Genomic DNA, 19,539 nt, shown 5'->3' with positions numbered 1-19,539 from the left:
GTGGCCCGACGCTTCTCCCCTCGGCGGATTCTCGTTCCCTCCGAAGCGCCGAGAGCCGGCGCGATGTTCGACTCCCCCCCAGTGCCCGCCCCTCCCAGTTCTGACACTTAGACGCCAGGTTGCAAGGGAAAACATGTGCTTTATTTCAGAGTCATAATTTCGGGGGCGGGGTGACTACGGAGGGAGCAAGAGGTGCGATCCGACAGGGCTGGGGCCGGCGGGTCTCAGCGCTGGGAAAAGGTGGCTTCGGGGTCGCAGGCGGGGTCGAAGCGGCAGCCGTCTGTGAGAGAGACGCCAGGTCAGCGCCCGGCCCGGCCGGTCCCGATCCCTCGGTCCCTTCCCGTCCCGACTCACCAGGGTTGCAGCAGATGCCGGCGGCGGCGCAGCGGCCCTCGCTCCCGCACGGTTTCTGACCGGACTGGCAGGGCGACGGCAGGTAGTTCTCCTCCTGGCAGCGCAGCGCCTCGGCTGTGCCCACGAAGCAGCCCAGCTCATCCCCGCAGCAGATGCTGGGCCCGAAGCAGCGGCCTTTGCCCCCGGGGCCGCAGGGGAGGCACTGGCGGAAGGGCAGGGGTGAGCCGGGGTCGGGAAGGGGATCGGGCTGGGGCGGGAGACCCTGCGGGGCGAGGGGCTGAGCCGGGCGTGAGAGGGTGGGGCAGGGGAGCGCTGGGGGATCGGGTCTCTGGTGCTGTTTGGGTCCCAAAATTGGTCGAAGGAGGGCAGTCAAATCTACTTGATTCCCCGGGTTTCCAGGCCAGGAGAGGCTGGAGCGGGGTCAGCGCGGGGAAGGGACAGGTGGAGGCGGCCCTATGGCCGCAGGTCCCCCAGCCCCGATCGCCGCGGGACGAGGGCTGGGCGCTCACCTTGCGCACGTCGAGGTCCAGCACGGCCCTCTTGCCGCCCAGGGGGCAGTTCTGGATGTAGCAGGCGGAGGTCAGCGCCAGGAGGCCGAGCAGGCAGCAGGCAAGGCTGGGTCCGGCCATGGTGAGGGCGCGCTGGGGTTCGGGGTGCGGTGGCTGTGGCTGTCTCTGCGGCCCGGCCTTTTATGCCCAGGGCCCACGCGGGCCGAGCAGTGTCTAAGAGGACCGCCGCATGACTGGTCACAGCGGGCCGCTGCTGGGTCAGGCCCTGCGCTCCTGGCGCGCCCCCTCATTTGCAGGGGCCAGACCCAGGTCAAGGTCACCGCATTAAGCTAATGGCGAATGGCTAATGGACTGATGATGATACGGAGTGCCACTAGGGGAAGGAAGCAGCTCTGAGAAAGGAGCCTGTGCGGTGGCCTGGGCCCTAGGGTGGGCCAAGGAGTATGGGGGCTGCCTGGGGCCCCACCAAGAACTGTGGAGCCCACTCCCAATACTTTGGGGCAGCGGTCAAGGTGGACCATAGGGCCTCTATGGAACAGAAGAGACTCCAGCAGGACTCCCTATCTGCCCTCTTGGCCAGGGCACCCTAATTCCCCTCTGCAAAGAAATTCTCTTCCTGAACCCAAATTTTCTGGAACCCAATCTCTACTCCCCACACCAAAAGCCATTTCCCTGCACCTGGAACTTGGCTTTTATTTTCTCTCCTTTCTCACTGAAATTCAGCCTTTCCTTCAACTGTGAGATAGGCAACAAACCACAGTGAAAAGTGGCTTTGTCACCAAAAATGGCAGATCTTCTATCCCATCACAGCTATTACAAATGGCTCTAGGAATGCCCTTCGTGGCGCAGTGGAAACAACCCCACTAGGAACCATGAAGTTGCAGGTTCAATCCCTGGCCCCCTTCAGTGGGTTAAGTATCATGGGTTGTCGGGAGTTGTGGTGTAGTTCGCAGACGCAGCCAAGATCTGGAGTTGCTGTGGCTGTGGTGTAAGCCAGCAGCAGCTGCAGATCCGATTCGACCCTTAGCCCGGGAACTTCCATATGCTGCAGGTGCGGTCCTAAAAAGAAGAAAAAAAGTTTTTTTTTTTTTTTTTTTTTTTTAAGGAGTTCCCATTGTGGATCAGCAGCTTAAGAACCCAATAGTCTCCATGAAGATGTGAGTTCCACTTCTGGCCTTGCTCAGTGGGTTGGGAATCCGGTGTTGCCACAAGCTGTGCCATAGGTCACAGATGTAGCTCCCGTCTGGCATTGCTGTGGCTGCGGCATAGGCCCCAGCTGTAGCTCTGATTCGACCCCTGACCTATGAACTTCCATATGCGGCAGGTGAGGCCCTAAAAAAGAAAAAGAAAAGGCTTCTTTTGGAGTTCTCTCTGTGGTGCAGTGGGTTAAGAATCTGACTGCAGTAGCTTGTGTTGTTTTCAAAGTGCCAGACTGGTCCTTGGCCAGGAACTTCCATATGCCATCGGTATGGCTGTAAAAAAAATAAATTTTGTTTTGCGCTTGTACGGTATCTTTTTTTTTTCTCTTTAGGGCTGCACCCACAGCATATGGAGGTTCCCAGGCTAGGCGTCTAATCAGAGCTGCAGCCACCAGCCTATGCCACAGCCACAGTAACATCAGATCTGAGCTGTGTCTGCAACCTACACCACAGCTCATGGCAATGCTGGATCCTTAACCTACTGAGCGAGGCCAGGGATCGAACCCGCAAATCATTGTTCCTAGTCAGATTCGTTTCCGCTGTGCCACAATGGGAACTCTGCTCTCATACAGTATCTTACAATGAAAATAATTAAAATCGCAGAAAGACGGAGCACCTCTGTGGAAGGACTTTGGACAGGGTTGTCGTGACCAGGGAGGTGCTCCCCATGGATTCGCCTTCAAGAAGGGACGCGCCACCAAGCTGCTGGGAGAGAGGTCCGCAGACAGCCTTTGGCTGCTCCAGGGCCTGCCTCAGCTACAGAGAGCCTCCTAACCCAAGGTCATGGTCACACCTGTCCCCGGGGGCCCACATCCAATGACTGGCCCATTTTGGCCCAATGCTGGACACCTCTGAAGGGCTGTTTCAAGTTCAGATTTCCTTATGGAGTCAACTGAGGCTCGCGTGGAAGTTCTCGCTCTACCCAGTGCTGTTTCTACTCCCTCCCTCCCCCAGGCAGGGGTCCCAGGGTCCTTTGGTAATAAGCCTCCTGCATGTTAAACTCCATCTCAGTCTGCTCCCTGGGGAGCCCAATTTGCGGTAGGAAAATCCTTTCACCCCTGGTCGCCACCCCCCGACCCCCATCCCCCGCCCACGGAGGGAGCTGAGGCTGCGGGGCTGAGCAGGTCAGGCTGACCTGGATGACCAGTCAGCAGCTGGTCTTGTTTCTCACCCAAATCAGCTCATTGGCATTGCCAGGCTGGAAGGCCAAGGACTTGACCCCAAGGCAGCCCCAGAAAGCCCTCTCCCCTGCCCTGTGTGGGCACACTGACCTCACCCAAGTTAATACATGCACACAGATTCCATTAGCCTAATGGCCCCCATAGGGCTGGTGTTCCATCATCTGTTCAACAAACTGTCATCTGAAGATGCACCAGGTCCCAGTACAGAGGCTTGGAAACACCAGCCAACCAAAGAGACAAAAATCCCAGCCCTGGAAGTCCTGTCGTGGCTCATTGGTAACAAACATGACCGGTAACCATGAGGATGCGGGTTCAATCTCTGGCCTCGCTCAGTGGGTTAGGGATCTGGCATTGCCATGAGCTGTGGTGTAGGTCGCAGACTCAGCCTGGATCTTGCGTTGCTGTGGCTATGGTGTAGGCCAGCAGCCACAGCTCTGATTCGACCCCCAGCCTGGGAACTTCCATATGATACAGGTGTGGCCCTAAAAACATCAGAAAGAAAAGAAAAGAAAAAAAAGACATTAACCTATTATCCTACAGTTTCTGCAGGCCTGGGCGCAGGTCAGCTGGGTCCTCTGCTCAGGGTCTCATAGGGCTGCCATCAGAATGTCAGCCAGGCTGCATTCCTTTCTGCAGCCTGGGAGCCTGTTGGCAGAATGCATCTCCTTGCAGCTGTAGAACTCATGATGCATTGCTTCTTCAAGGCCAGCAACGAAGAGAGTCTCTGGTGCTATAAGCCTCTAAGTACAGAGAATCTTTATTTTATTTTTTGGGCTGCATGTGGAAGTTCCTGGGCTAGGGATCAAACTTGTGCCATAGCAGCAACCCAAGCCACTGCAGTGGCAATGCCAGAAACTTAACACAGTGCGTCACAAGGGAAACCTGGGAATCCTCTTTTTAAAGGGTTCACCTGATTAGACCTGGCCCACCAATGTCATCATTATTTTAACACAAAATCAAACTGATTAATTTGGATAGTTGGGCCCTTCATGACATCTGCAAAATCCCTTCATCTTTGCCATATAGTGTAGTATAATCATGGGCTTACTTTTGCCATATTCTTCTATTGGTTAGAAGAAAGCTAGCGGTCATACCCCCATGCAACAAGAGGAGATTACACAAAGGTGTGGATACCAGGGGCAGGAATCACAGGGGCACACATTTTAGAATTCTGAAGGGAGACTATTCTAGGCAGGGGAAAGAGCAAGTGCAAAGGTCCTGAGGTGGGAATGCCTGACATGTTCAAGGAAGAGCAAGAAGGCTGGTGGGACTGGAGCAGAGTGACCGCGTCCTGAGGTCAGAATGGTGACATGGGACTGGGTCACATAGGGCCAAATGAAATGCAGAACCAGAGAGGGTTCTGAACAGAGGTGAGATGTGATTGGGTTTATGTGTGATGAGCACAACTTTGGATATCGTGTTGCTTAAAGTCTGTGGGGAAAGGGTGGAAGCTGGAAAGAGGAGCGTCCTGCAGCAATCCCTGTGAGGGATGACGGTGGGCTGGGCCATGGTGGTGGGGTGCATGGGGAGAGTGGTGACCCAATTTGGGGTGTGTTCCTTTGTTTTGCAGAAGTTCCCGGGCCAGGGGTGGAACCCTCGCCACAGCCGTAACCAGAGCCACAGCAGTGACCATGCAGGATCCTTAACCCGTTGAGGCACAGCCGGAGTCCAGCCCTGGCGGTCAGGCGATTTCCCAAAGAGGAGAGGCGGCAGGAGCAGGAATCACGGAGACGCACACTCTCCAGTAGTGTTCACGCAGTCTCCCCTTTATTGGCGGTCAGCAGTGACTTAAACAGGAGAAAGGACTATAACTTGTAGAAACAGTAACAGATCAATATCTTGAAATGTTTTCAGAGTTACACATTAAGTTTAAAGATGAAGAAGCACATTGTCGGAGTTCCCGTCGTGGCGCAGTGGTTAACGAATCCGACTAGGAACCATGAGGTTGCAGGTTCGGTCCCTGCCCTTGCTCAGTGGGTTAACGATCCGGCGTTGCCGTGAGCTGTGGTGTAGGTTGCAGACGCGGCTCGGATCCTGCGTTGCTGTGGCTCTGGCGTAGGCCGGTGGCTACAGCTCCGATTGGACCCCTAGCCTGGGAACCTCCATATGCTGCGGGAGCGGCCCAAGAAATGGCAAAAAGACAAAAAAAAAAAAAGAAGAAGCACATTGTCCAGGCAGGGTAGGCGCTCAGCCTCTTCAAAGATAACCAGGCAGGACTCAAGATCACACGTAGGCCATCAGTGTCAGAGGTGTAAGACTTCTCGTGACCTTTGTGATTACTGCACATGCATTGTGTTTTTAGGACAGGTGTTTGGTTAGTAACTCAATAACCACAATCTGTTTTTTCTAACTTGTATTTAACAATCAACAATAGGCCTTGATGCCTATTTTCTTTTTATAGATTAATAAATCAGCCAAAGAAAAACAGCTTGTCAAACTAATCAACAACTCTAAATGTTTCAGGCTACATCTATAAAACTTAACAATTTCTTCTAAAACCACAAGTAGTAAATACCATTGTTATCTATGATTCTCTCATAAGGAAAAGGAATCCTTCTAAAGACTCACGTGATTTAGGTGCAGATAACAAAGAGCTATTCTCCCAAACATTTAGCAAGCAAGAATGACTCCCAAGATTTAGGAATCAAGAGTCAAGGCACAGTAAACAGAACACAGGGTGATCATTAAAAGCAAGAAGGGCAAGAATTTAGAAACATGTTTTTTCAGGCATTACGGCCTTCTGCCTTTTGTGTACTGGCGGACGTGCTGCCTTGCAGCCTTTCTTCAGAATCCCCTAGACTTTGTCATCAGGCAGATTCTCTTCTTGAAAACTCTATTCTTGAAAATCGGCTCCCAGCAAGGCACGAGGGAACTCCCTGGGTGTATTTAGAGGAAGTGCCAGTTGGGGTTTGCTGATGGATTGGACATGGGTGGAAGGGAAAAAGAGGAGTCAAAGATGACCCCAAGGCTTTTGGTCTGAGCAGCGGGAAGGATGGAGCTGCCGGCCACTGGGATGAGGGCCCTGAGGGTGGCACAGGTTTGGGTTGAGAAGGACAGGAGCTCAGTGTGGACATAGGACGTTTGGGATGCCCATCATACATCCAGAGGAGACTGTGAGCAGACATTTGGGTTTAAGAGCCTGGAACTCAGGAGAGAGGGCGGGGTACAGACACACAAAAGTGGAAATCATCAGTACTGATATTTAAAGGCACAGGACTGATCAAGATCACTTGGGGGAACGGACTGGATTCTGAGTAAGGTCGGAGAAAACACAAGTATAAAGTGAAGACAGGGAGTTCCCGTCGTGGCTCAGCGGTTAACAAACCCAATTAGGATCCGTGAGGATGCAGGTTCAATCCCTGGCCTCCCTCAGTGGTTAAGGATATGGCATTGCCGTGAGTTGTGGTGTAGGTCACAGACGTGGCTTGGATCTGGTGTTGGTGTGGCTGTGGTGTAGGCTGGAAGCTGTAGCTCTGACTGGAGACCCCTAGCCTGGGAACCTCCATATGCTGCGGGCGTGGCCCTAAAAAGCAAAAAAAGGAAAAAAAAAGTGAAGAGAGGATTTCAAGGAGGAGGAAATGATCAGCTGGGCCAAATGCTGCTTCACGTGAAAGCTGAACAATTTTAAGGAGGTATCATTTATATGGCATAAAATTCACCCACTGCAAAAGCACAGTTTGGTGATTTTAGTAGAGTTGTGCAACCATCACAACCTGATTTTAGAATGCTCCCATCCCAGAAAATGTCCCTCCTGCCTGTTTGCCATTACTCCCTGCTCCCACTCTCAGCTCCAGAAAACTACTGATGTAGGCTTACCTTTTCTAGAAAGTTCCTATAAATGGAACCATATGGTACTGCATGTAATTTTTTTTTTTTTTTTAGGGCTGCTCCATTGGCATATGGAGGTTCCTAGGCTTGGGGTCAAATCAGAGCTATAGATGCCAGCCACAGCCACAGCCACAGATCCAAGCCACGTCTGAGACCTACACCACAGCTCACAGCAATGCCAGATCCTTAACCCACTGACTGAGGCCCAAAATCAAACCTGCATCCTCACGGATGCTAGTCGGATTGTTTCCGCTGAACTACAACAGGAACTGCTGGTATGTAATCTCTTGTGTCTGGCTTATCTTACTTGCCATAGTGCTGTCGAGGTTCATCCACGTGTTGAGTGTGTCAGCAGTTCGTTCCTCAGTATTGCTAAGTCCATGGATGGACATTTTATCCATTCATCAGCTGATGAACATTTAATTGTTTCTAGTTTGGGTGATTATAATAATCTTGCTATGAATATTTATGTACACATCTTTGCGTGGGCATATGTCTCCATTTCGCTTGAGCAGTTACCAAGGAGTAGAATTGCCAGGTCCTATGGTAAGTGTCTGATGAAATTTTTTTTTTTTTTTTTTGGTCTTTCTAGGGCTGCTCCATTGGCATAAGGAGGTTCCCAGGCTAGGGGTCGAATCAGAGCTGTAGCCACCGGCCTACACCACAGCTACAGCAATGCGGGATCCGAGCTGCATCTGCGACCCACACCACAGCTCACGGCAACGCCAGATCCTTAACCCCCGAGCAAGGCCAGGGATCGAACCCGCAACCTCATGGTTCCTAGTCAGATTCATTAACTACTGCACCACGACAGGAACTCCTGATGAAATTTTTTAAGAGGTGAGAAGTATCACCTCCACCAAAGTGGAAGGTCCTGGTGCAGAGCCAGGCCAAGGCCTCGGGAACAGTCCCTTAGCGGCGGCTGGAGGAAGAGTAGGGCTGAGAGAATTTGGAGACGGTGCATAAAGCTGTGCCACGCAATCTTGGTTTTTGATGCTGAAGCTGCCTTCTCTCTTCTTATGCCAGAGTGACTGAGTACTGCTAATGGAAATCTTGCAGCTACAAAGAGTGAGCAGTTTCTAATTCAACTAGTCTCTCAGTACTTTTCATGAATTGCTCTTCTTTGAGGTTAGCCATTCTTTCCCACACCACGGCTTATGGGGAGAGAGCCCCACACATTGTTTGCAGATTCAGACAATGATATACCCCCAGGGAGTTCCCGTCTTGGCTCAGAGGGTTAAGAATCAAACTAGGATCCATGAGGATGCAGGTTCGATCCCTGGCCTTGCTCAGTGGGTTAAGGCTCCAGTGTGGCCATGAGCTGTGGTGTAGGTCGCAGACATGGCTCAGATCCCGCGTTGCTGTGGCTGTGGCAGAGGCCAGCAGCAGCAGTTCCAATTCAACTCCTAGCCTGGGAACTTCCATATATTGCGGGCTTGGTCCTAAAAATAAAAAAATAAAAAAATCTCCCCCCAGGTGTGGTCTCTGAGCTGGTGCCAGAACTCCATCTTCCTTTTTCAATAGGCTGCTCTGGCCTTTATCCTTCCTTTCCTATAAAGGAAGTTCTTTGGTCAAAAGCAGTTTGGCAGGATATCTGTCATGCTCTATGAGGCGTTCAGTGGGTGTCTCAGTACTGGTGCCGGCAGGGATTGGCTGGGCCCCAAGGAAACAGAGCTGTTGGTGGGTTAGATTCCCATCAGTGCTAGTGCTGGTACAAAATCAGTCTTTTTTTTTTTGTCTTTTTGCTATTTCTTGGGCCGCTCCCGCGGCATATGGAAGTTCCCAGGCTAGGGGTCTAATCGGAGCTGTAGCCGCCGGCCTATACCACAGCCACAGCAACGCGGGATCTGAGCCACGTCTGCGACCTACCCCACAGCTCATGGCAATGCTGGATCCTTAACCCACTGAGCAAGGCCAGGGATCGAACCAGCAACCTCATGGTTCCTAGTTGGATTCATTAACCACTGAGCTACGACAGGAACTCCCAAATCAGTCTTGATGAGGGGCAGTCCCTTTGGTTGAGCCCACACAGTCTCCACCTCAGCCACCGTGACCACTTTGCTCATAGGTCCAATGAGCAGGAATCGGGGTGGATGGAGATGGACCATGTCTGCCAAGCTGAAGGTACCTGTTCACCTGATTACTGGCAGCCACCCCTGCAGGAGGTCCTTTTGATGAGCCTCACAAATACCCCAGATAGTCTCCAACTTTAGGTCCATTCTGAGAGGTCCACCCACAAGCTTCCTTGTTACCAGTCCCCTGTCACATGCCTGCTAAGTCCCAAGTCCCTTATGCAGCCAGATCATTAGCTACATGTCTGTCCCTAAGGCTCTCTCTAGTTCCAGCTTAACTGGTTGCAATGTAATTTATCAAGTTCTGCCAGCTGGAGATTTATCTCCTTACTGCCCTTTGGTAAGACAGAGGGACACTTAAGCAAGACAGAAACACTGCAGCCACCTGCCATCTGGATATGAGCCATCTGAAAAATGGACTTCATTTTTTCCTCTTTGGTCAGCTGGACATATAAGACTCCCCCTGAGATCACAAGTATGGGCTGAGGAAGGAGTATGAATTCAGGAAGAGTCCATCTGCCCATGCAGCTACTCTGATCCCCTGCTGACCGTGAATGAGCCCAGCCAAGAGCAGAAGAATCATCCACAAGACCTGGAGTCTCAGAAGCAGTAATAATTGTGTACCATTTCAGGCCAGTAATGTTTTGGTGGTTTGTATACAGACTAAGCTAAATGATACACCCTGGGGTCTCAGCGTCAGGCAGTCTCTAACGAGGAGCTAGTGACTTGTCAAAAAGGGTTATGGCTTTGCTTTAAAACCCTAGGGATGGGAGTTCCCATTGCAGCTCAGCAGAAACCAAACTGACTAGGATCCATGAGGATGCGGGTTCGAACCCTGGCCTTGCTCAGTGGGAAAGGATCCAGCATTGCAGTGAGCTGTGGTGTAGGTCACAGATGCAGCTCTAATCTGCCATTGCTGTGGTTGTGCCAATTACACCTGCAGCTCTGATTCAACCCCTAGCCTGGGAACTTCAACATGCCGAGGGTGCAGCCCTAAAAAGAAAAGAAAACAGGGAGTTCCTGTCATGGCTCAGTGGTTGACGAATCCGACCAAGAACCATGAGGTTGCGGGTTTGATCCCTGGCCTTGCTCAGTGGGTTAGGGATCCAGTGTTGCCATGAGCTGTGGGGTAGGTCGCAGACGTGGCTCAGATCCCGCGTTGCTGTGGCTGTGGTGTAGGCCGGCGGCTACAGCTCCGATTTGACCCCTAGCCTGGGAACCTCCATATGCCGCGGGAGCGGCCCTAGAAAAGACAAAAAGACAAAACAACAACAACAAAAACAAGAAAAAGAAACAAAACCCTAGGGACTTCTGATGTGAGATCCCACGGGGGCTGGCCACAGGCTCCCTTAGCACTCAGATCACCCCTGGGCATCTTGAGCATGTGTATGTTGGGGGGATCCACTGGGCCATAAGGGCCCAAAGGCCAAGCTGCCTGCCTCGCAGCTGGATCTCCCGTGGCATCCTGGTGCCCCGCATGACCCTCAAAGCCAACAGCCCTCTGGTTCTGCTAAAGGGGTCAGAGTAGTACCTTCAAATGTGGCCAAGGTGGCTTCTGACATCCAGAGGTCACCGTGCACTGTCTTTCTTCTTCAGGGACAAAGCGCTCAAAGAATAACGACTTGTCCATCTTTTTTTTTTCGGGGTAGAAGACCTCTCTTTTGCTGTTACTGTCAGTGCAGCCAGTCATTTACATATTCATATGCATATTACATATTCATGTGTGTTCACAGGATGCACTTTCTCTTTTCGTGGCCAACAAATTTATGCTGTCCTTTCTAGCTATGTCATCTTGTCCTGTGATGAGAGATACGGGTCCTTCACTTTTATTATCAGAGTCAAATTTACATAAAGTGCACACATCTTGAGTGTACAGCTCAGTGAGCCTTCACCTATTTATACACTGTTTAAACCCAGAGTGATCAGCGCCCCAGAAGACCCCCCCCCCCGCCGCCCCACCATGCTCTCTCCATCACTGTCTCCTCAGAGACTGCTTCTGTTCCAAGGTGTATCACAGTAGATTTGTTTTGCCCATTTTTGAACTTCATATAGATGTAATCGTAGAGCATGTACCTTTTTTTTGTCTTTTTTTGTCTTTTTGCCATTTCTAGGGCCGTGTCTGCAGCATATGGAGGTTCCCAGGCTAGGGGTCTAATCTGAGCTGTAGCCATCAGCCTACACCACAGCCACAGCAACACCAGATCCAAGCTACATCTGTGACTTACACCACAGCTCACAGCAATGCCAGATCCTTAACCCACTGAGCAAGGCCAGGGATCGAACCTGCAGCCTCATGGTTCCTAGTTGGATTCATTAACCACTGAAGCACGATGGGAACTCAAGATGAACTCTCTTAAAATGAATAGAAAGACAATCTCAGCAAAGAAATAGGAGATATATGAGTTCCCTGGTGGCTGAGTGGGTTAAGGATTCAGCATTGTCACAGTCGTGGCTCAGGTCACTTCTGTGGTGTGGATTCACTCCCTGGTCTGGGAACTTCTGCATGCCGTAGGCATGGCCAAAAAAGAAAGAGAAGACATAAGTGGAGTTCCCATTGCGGTGCTGTAGAAACAATCGGACTAGTATCTATGAGGATACGGGTTCGACCCTTGGCCTCACTCATTGGGTCAGGGATCCGTCATTGCTGTGAGCTTCGGTGTAGATTATAGGCACGGCTTGGATCCCAAGTTGCTGTGGCTGTGGTGTAGGTCAGTGGCTGTAGCTCCGATTTGACCCCTAGCCTGGGAACTTCCATATGCTGTGGGTGAGGGCCTGAAAAAAAATTATTTTTCAAGTTCTTTTCCACTATAGGTTATTATAAGATATTGAATATACGGTAGGTGCTATATATTAGGTCCTTGTTTAAAATATATATTCTTGGGAGTTCCCTGGTGGCCTAGTGGGTTAAGGATCTGGTGTTGTCATGGCTGTGGTTTGGGTCACTGCTGTGGTAAGGGTTCAGTTCCTGGCCCTGGAACCTCTGTATGCTGCAGGCACAGCCAAAAAAATAAAATAAAATACATGTTCTTTTACAAAAGCATATGGAACTCACTGACCAATAGACTACATTGTGGGCCATAAAACAATATCTAATTGTTTACAATACAACAATTCTAATCAGAATCCCAGCAAGAGGAGTTCCTCTGTGGCTCAGTGGGCTATACATAACTAGTATCCATGAGGATGCAGGTTTTATCCCTGGCCTCGCTCAGTGGGTTAAGGATCTGGCATTACTATGAGGTGTGGTGTAGGTCATCCAAAAGAATTGAAAGCATGGTACTGAAGAGATATGTGGGAGTTCCCGTCGTGGCACAGTGGTTAACGAATCCGACTAGGAACCATGAGGTTGCGGGTTCGGTCCCTGCCCTTGCTCAGTGGGTTAAGGATCCGGCGTTGCCGTGAGCTGTGGTGTAGGTTGCAGACACGGCTCGGATCCCGCATTGCTGTGGCTCTGGCGTAGGCCGGTGGCTACAGCTCTGATTCAACCCCTAGCCTGGGAACCTCCATATGCCGCGGGAGCGGCCCAAGAAATAGCAACAACAACAACAACAAAAAAGACAAAAAGAAAAAAAAAAAAAAGGGAAGGGAATACTTGCCAGAGTCCAGCTCCAGCAGCCAGGGATGTTCCCGCGGGGATGGACGGTGTCCGCAGCAAGAACACGGAGACAGTCTCTTTGTGAGAGAACCGGACTGCTCGTTTATTAATTAAATCAACCATGCCTATATACAATTTTACTTTCCTTTGGCATACGTCATTCGTCATACATCTAGTGATATTTTTTAACTTTCCACTCCATCAAGTGTTACCTGGCACATGACCCGGCACATTTGGGAACACAGACAATGCTCTTTTTTGTACTTTCCACTTGACTTTTCAGAATCAAATGTATTCATATTCATGATCTAACTTTGTGGGTTGCAAAAGCACGAACTTATTAACTTTATAATTAAAAATATTTTATATGTCTAAAACTTAAGACCAAACTATGTTCTGTCAGTAAAGGTTAATCATATATATCAAAGGTTATTTTGATTCTTACAGAACTAGAAACCACAGGATTGACACTTCTTAGGGTTGGCCCAGTAGGCCTGGCATAACAATATACAGTTGACTGAGACTAGGTAATTTCCTGATTTGTATTCAATTATGTGGTGCAAACCGCACAGGTTTTTCTATAGCTAAGGCCTAATATCTACCCTATTCATCAACTAGTCTCTAGCATAGAAAAAGAACTACCTACTGGAGCATGGAGAGAGAGACCTGTGCCTCAAGCCTCTCTTTTGTCTCCAGGGTTTTCCACAGGTTAAACAGTAACAGTGAAAATATGAAAGCATTCTATTAGGGTCTCTATAGAAAAAAAGGGAGGAAACTCAGAAGTGGATGATGATCACAGAACAAGGGGACAGTAGGAATTTGTGGGTAAGCACTAGGCCCCAACATTTACACTCCCTGGGGTCTTTTTTCGGGGAACTTTATTTGACAGCAGTTTCCCAGCTCTCGCAGTTTTTATTAACAGCATAAGCAGGCAGAGCAGAAGCAGCAGGACCGTCACTTTCCCAGACATGCTGTGTCGCCTGGACTTTGTCAGCAGGCAGACCTGCACGAACGGCTCCCAGCAAATACTGACACATGATACAACATGGATAAACCGGGATATGTTAACCATGGGTAATGTGGAGTGAATAAGCCAGTCACAAAAAGACAAATACTCTATGAATTCCCTTATATGAGATATCTAGAGTAGTCAAATTCATAGAGACAGAAAGTAGGATGGCGGTTGCTCGAAGCTGGAAGGAGGGGGAAATAGGAGACTGATTTATTGGGTTGATCCCGATATTATGGTTATTTTGGTAAGTGACCTTGTGTTTAGAGATGAAGTGAACTGTTACGATGGATACAACGTATTTTCAAAGGAGTGACAGAAACAGTCAGCATTGCACAGAAAACAACAGATTTTTTTTTTTTTGGTCTTTTTGCCATTTCTTGGGCCGCTCCTGCAGCATATGAAGATTCCCAGGCTAGGGGTCTAATTGAGCTGTATCCGCCAGCCTACGCCAGAGCCACAGCAACGCGGAATCTGAGCCACATCTGCGACCTACACCACAGCTCACGGCAACGCCGGATCGTTAACCCACTGAGCAAGGGCAGGGATCGAACCTACAACCTCATGGTTCCTAGTTGGATTCGTTAACCACTGCAGAAAACAACAGATTTAAGAGACAGAGTGGTGTTAGAGAAAACAGACTGAGAGAACAACTAACTACCTAGGTTCCTGAGGCCCTTCCTTTCATGTCTTTGTAAGATAATGTAATCAGATTTACAAATTTATCTTTACATGTTTGAGGGCCCTCTCACTGTCTTGATGAGACTGCCCTCTGCTGGAGATAAGGGTAATTGCAGAGTGGATCTTAGCTTCCTCTAGCAATTGATTCCCAGTTTGACTGTATTTAGCAACATAATTCTTTTTCTTTAAATTAAAACTTTTTTCTTTTTCTTTTCATTGCTGCGCCTGCAGCATATGGAAATTCTTGGGCTGGGAGTCAAATAAGAGCTGTGGTGAGGGCTACGCCACAGCCACAGCAACACCAGATCTGAGCTGAATCTGTGATTTATGCCACAGCTTGTGGCAACGCAGGATCTTTCACCCACTGAGCGAGGGGCCAGGAATCGAACCCACATCCTCACGGAGAAAACTCTGGGTCTTTAGCCTGAGGAGCCACCATGGGACACAATGGGAACTCCAGTACAAAATTCTTTTGAGGAATCATCGTTTCAATCTCATGGTATGAGTTTGAAGCCACACTCTGGTTTCATTAAAAAATAGCATTGCTTGGAATTCCCATCGTGGCTCAGCGGAAACAAGTCTAACTAGTATCCATGAGGATGCAGGTTCAATCCCTGGCCTCGCTCAGTGGGTTAAGTATCCAGCATTGTCGTGAGCTGGTGGTGTAGTCAGCAGACGTGGCTGGGATCTGGCATTGCTGTAGCTGTGTAATTAAAAATTAATTTATTTGTAATTTTTTAATTGAAGTATAGTTGATTTACAATGTTCTGTTTCAGGTGTAAGCAAAGGGATCCATATATATACATAAATATATAAAACATATAAAGAACAAATACATATATATAAACACATAAAGAATATGTATATATGCTCTTTTTTTTTTTTTGCCTTTTCTAGGGCCGCTCCCACGGCATATGTGGTTCCCAGGCTAGGGGTCTAATCGGAGCTGTAGCCGCCGGCCTAAGCCAGAGCCACAGCAACGCGGGATCTGAGCCACGTCTGCAACCTACACCACAGCTCACAGATATGCCAGATCCTTAACCCACTGAGCAAGGGCAGGGATCGAACCTGAAACCTCATGGTTCCTAGTTGGATTTGTTAACCACTTTGTCACGACGGGAACTCCTTATATATGTTCTTTTTCAGATTCTTTTCCATTATGGGTTATTACAAGATACTGAATATAGTTCCCTGTGCTATACAGAAGGTCCTTGTTGCTCATCTATTTCATATATAGTAGTGGGTATCTGTCAATCCCAAACTCCTAATTTATCTCTCCTCCCACCCCTTTCCCCTTTGGTAACCATAAGATTGTTTTCTAACTTTGTGGGTCTGTTTGTTTTGTAAATAAGTTCATTTGTATCTTTTTTTATTCTTTATGTATTTATTTTTTGTCATTGTTGTTTTTTGTTTTTTTGCCTTTCTGCCTTTTCTAGGGTCGCTTCCCAAGGCATATGGAGGTTCCCAAGCTAGGGGTCGAATTGGAGCTGTAGCTGCCGGCCTACGCCAGAGCCATAGCAACTCGGGATCGGAGCCATGTCTATGACCTACACCACACCTCACACCTCACAGCAACGTCGGATCCCTAACCCACCGAGCAAGGCCAGGGATCGAACCTGCAACCTCGTGATTCCTAGCCGGATTTGTTAACCACTGAGCCACAACGGGAACTCCTGTATCTTTTTTTTTAAGATTTGAGTGCTAGCATATATTTGTCTTTCTCTGATTTACTTCACTTAGTACGATAATCTCTAGGTCCATACATTTTGCTGAAAATGTCATTATTTCATTCTTTTTGTTTGTTTGTTTTTTAGGGCTGTGTCTGCGGCATGTGGAAGTTCCCAGGCTAGGGGTTCAATTGGAGCTATGGCTGTGGACCTACCCCACAGCCACAGCAACGTGGGATCCGGGCCACATCTGCGACCTACACCACAGCTCACAGCAATGCTGGATTCTTAACCCACTGTGCGCGGCCGGGGATTGAACGTAAAACCTCATGGTTCCTAGTTGGATCGTTTCCGATGTGCTACAATGGGAACTTCCGTCATTATTTCATTCTTTTTATGGTTGAGTAGTTTTACATTCATCTTCTTAACTCATTCATCTGTCGATGGAACATTTCAGTTGCTTCGGTGTCTTGGCTTTTGTGAATAGTGCTGCTATGAACATTGGGGTGATTGTATCTCTGGATATATACCCAGGAGTGGGATTGCTGGACCATAACTCTATTTTTAGTTTTTTAAGGAACCTCCATACTGTTCTCCATAATGGCTGCACCAATTTGCATTCCCAACAGTGTAGGAATTTTCTTTTCTCCACATCCTCTCCAGCATTTATTGTTTGCAGAATTTTTTTTTTTTGGCTGCATCTGCGGAATGTGGAAGTTTCTGGGCCAGAGATTGAACCTGCACCACAATCGCAGCAATGCCAGATCCTTAACCCTCTGGGCCACAAGGGGACTTCCTGTTTGTAGATTTTTTGATGATGGCCATTCTGACCCATGTGGGATGATACCTCATTGTAGTTTTGATTTGCATTTCTCTGATAATTAGCGATGCTGAACATGTGGTTGTTGGCCCGTTGTATGACTTCTTTGGAGAAATGTCTCTTTGGGTCTTCTGCCCATTTTCTGATCTTTTTTTTTTTTTTCTCTTTTGGCTGCACCCGGGACATATGGAAGTTCCCAGATCAGGGATCAACCTGAGCCACAGCAGTGACAAGGCAAGACCTTTAACCTACTGAACCACCAGGGAACTTCTGATTTGTTTTATTTGATATTGAGTTGTATGAGCTATTTGTATATTTTGGAAATTAAGCACTTGTTGGTCCACTGTTTGCAAATATTTTCTCCCAGTCTGTAGGTTGTTTTGGAAATTTGTTATTTAAAAAAATTTCTGGGAGTTCCCGTCATGGCGCAGTGGTTAATGAATCTGACTAGGAACCATGAGGTTGCGGGTTTGATCCCTGCCCTTGCTCAGTGGGTTAACGATCCGGCCTTGCCGTGAGCTGTGGTATAGGTCGCAGACGCGGCTCGGATCCCGTGTTGCTGTGGCTCTGGCGTAGGCCGGGGAATATGGCTCCAATTCGGCCCCTAGCCTGGGAACCTCCATATGCCGCGGGAGCGGCCCAAGAAATGGCAAAAAGACAAAAAAAAAAAAAAAATCCTAAGTGCTGAATGTCACAGGCAGCAATCAAATATTCAGAGGGAAAAACCATGTTGTTTCACACAAGGATGTGACAGTCCTGATAGATGATGATAAAAGGGATGTAAAACAGCCGCCTATAAACTGTTTTCAAAAATATGATGACTTCTGCCGAACATTAATTTGGAGATATTTTATATGAAACTCTTCTTGCCAAATGCAATTTGTCTACTATTAAAAATTAGAGGAGTTCCCGTCATAGCTCAGCAGAAACAAATTGGACTAACATCCATGAGCCATGAGAACACAGGTTTGATCCCTGGCCTCGATCAGTGGGTTAAGGATCTGTCATTGCCATGAGCTCTGGTGTAGGTTGCAGACACAGCATGGATCCCGCGTTGCTGTGGCCATGGCATAAACCAGCAGCTGCAGCTCCATTTCGACCCCTACCTAGCCTGGCAACCTCCATATACTTCGGGTGGTACCTTAGAAAGACAAACAAACAAAAAAGAGGAAAAAAATAGAATTAAACTAAATTCGTTTTTAGACAAAATTCTAAAGTATCAGAATGTTTTTCAGATTAAAAAGCAAGCTAGTGACATGCTGTTTGTAGCTACTGATAATTTCTGTAGAATCTTAGAAAGTGTTAAGTCCCTCGGTGTCAAAATATTTTGTCTCAAATTTCGTTTCAGCTTATTTTATTTTTTATTTTTTTTCCTTTTAGGGCCGCACCCACAGCATGTGGAGGTTCCCAGGCTACAGGTTGAATCGGAGCTAAGCAAAAGCCATCGCCCTACGCCAGAGCCACAGCAACGCGGGATCTGAGCCGCATCTGTGACCTACACCACAGCTCATGGCTACGCTGGATCCCTAACCCACTGAATGTGGCTGGGGATCAAACCCGAGTCCTCATGGATACTAGTCTGGTTCGTTAACTGCTGAGCCATGACAGGGACATCTCCGCTTATTTTAAAAAAGCCCTCATAAACCAATTCTGCCTATCCCATTCTAATTACTGTAAATTATAATAGTGCTTCTAAAAAAATCAGTTTATACCAGTTATTCATTCATAGCTCTCAGTTCCACAGGAGCTGGAGGCCTGCACACAATTCCCAGCCTTCCTTGCCAGCTGGCTTCCATTATGAGTTATCCAGGAGGTACTAACAAAAGATTTGTTTTTAAGGCCAGAGGAAGGGCAAATCCACCCCCCCTGTCAGCTTCTGACACTGGCAGCAGCCACAGCAGTGAAGGTGGTGCGGCCGATGAGTGTGGTGTCTGGGTTCCTGCACAGGTGCTGCAGTTCCATCAGGAGCAGCAGTGGGTCAGCCTGCACCAGTACCTCCGGGTTTGGCTCTGGCAGTGACAGGCAAAGGTGCGATAGCCATGGTTGACTTTGTATCTGTTAGGGATTTCCCAGACACAAAGTCCTCCTCCCAGACTACCTTCTCCCCCAGTAGCCAGCATGAAAAATGAGAAAAAAAAAAAAAAAAGAGGGTGTAAATATAATGCTTCCCTCAGCGAGGGAAAATGTTCAAAGAATGTATGGGATATTGGTGACCTGCAGAGCCACTGTGGAGAACTGGTGAGGGTGGGACTTTTGCAGCTCTGCCTTTCCTTATGTCTTTTTTGGGCCCTTGTGGCAGTATGGTGTTCTTTCTGATAGGTTCTTGATCTTAAGGCCTTGTAAACAGCCCTATGCATTTACCCAATCTTGTCTTTTTTTTTTCTTTTTTGCTTTTTAGGGCTGCATCTGAGGCATATGGAAGTTCCCAGGTCAGGGGTCTAATTGGAGCTGTAGCTGCCAGCCTACGCCACAGCCATGCCAGATCTGAGCTGTGTCTGCGACCTACACCACAGCTCACAGCAATGCTGGATCCTTAACCCACTGAGCAAGGCCAGGGATCAAACCTGCATCTTCATGGATCCTAGTCAGACTCGTTTCCATTGAGCCACGACGGGAATGCCCCA

At 48.6% G+C, this 19,539-nt stretch overlaps 1 protein-coding gene across 1 annotated transcript; it reads right to left on the bottom strand.

The window, feature by feature from the left end:
* Positions 1 to 224: 224 nt before the first annotated feature.
* OXT (oxytocin/neurophysin I prepropeptide) lies at positions 225 to 1,735 on the bottom strand. The gene is made up of 3 exons (XM_047771476.1): positions 864 to 1,735; positions 355 to 556; positions 225 to 280 (listed from the first exon to the last, which is right to left on the bottom strand). Exons 1-3 carry the CDS (start codon positions 981 to 983, stop codon positions 225 to 227), a joined length of 378 nt encoding a protein of 125 aa, XP_047627432.1. The 5' UTR covers positions 984 to 1,735.
* Between the last annotated feature and the right edge of the window lie 17,804 nt (positions 1,736 to 19,539).

Source organism: Phacochoerus africanus, chromosome 3 (genome assembly GCF_016906955.1).
Source record: "Phacochoerus africanus isolate WHEZ1 chromosome 3, ROS_Pafr_v1, whole genome shotgun sequence".
In the NCBI taxonomy this organism is placed as follows: Eukaryota; Metazoa; Chordata; class Mammalia; order Artiodactyla; family Suidae; genus Phacochoerus; species Phacochoerus africanus.
This window is presented reverse-complemented; position numbering and strand designations above follow the sequence as displayed.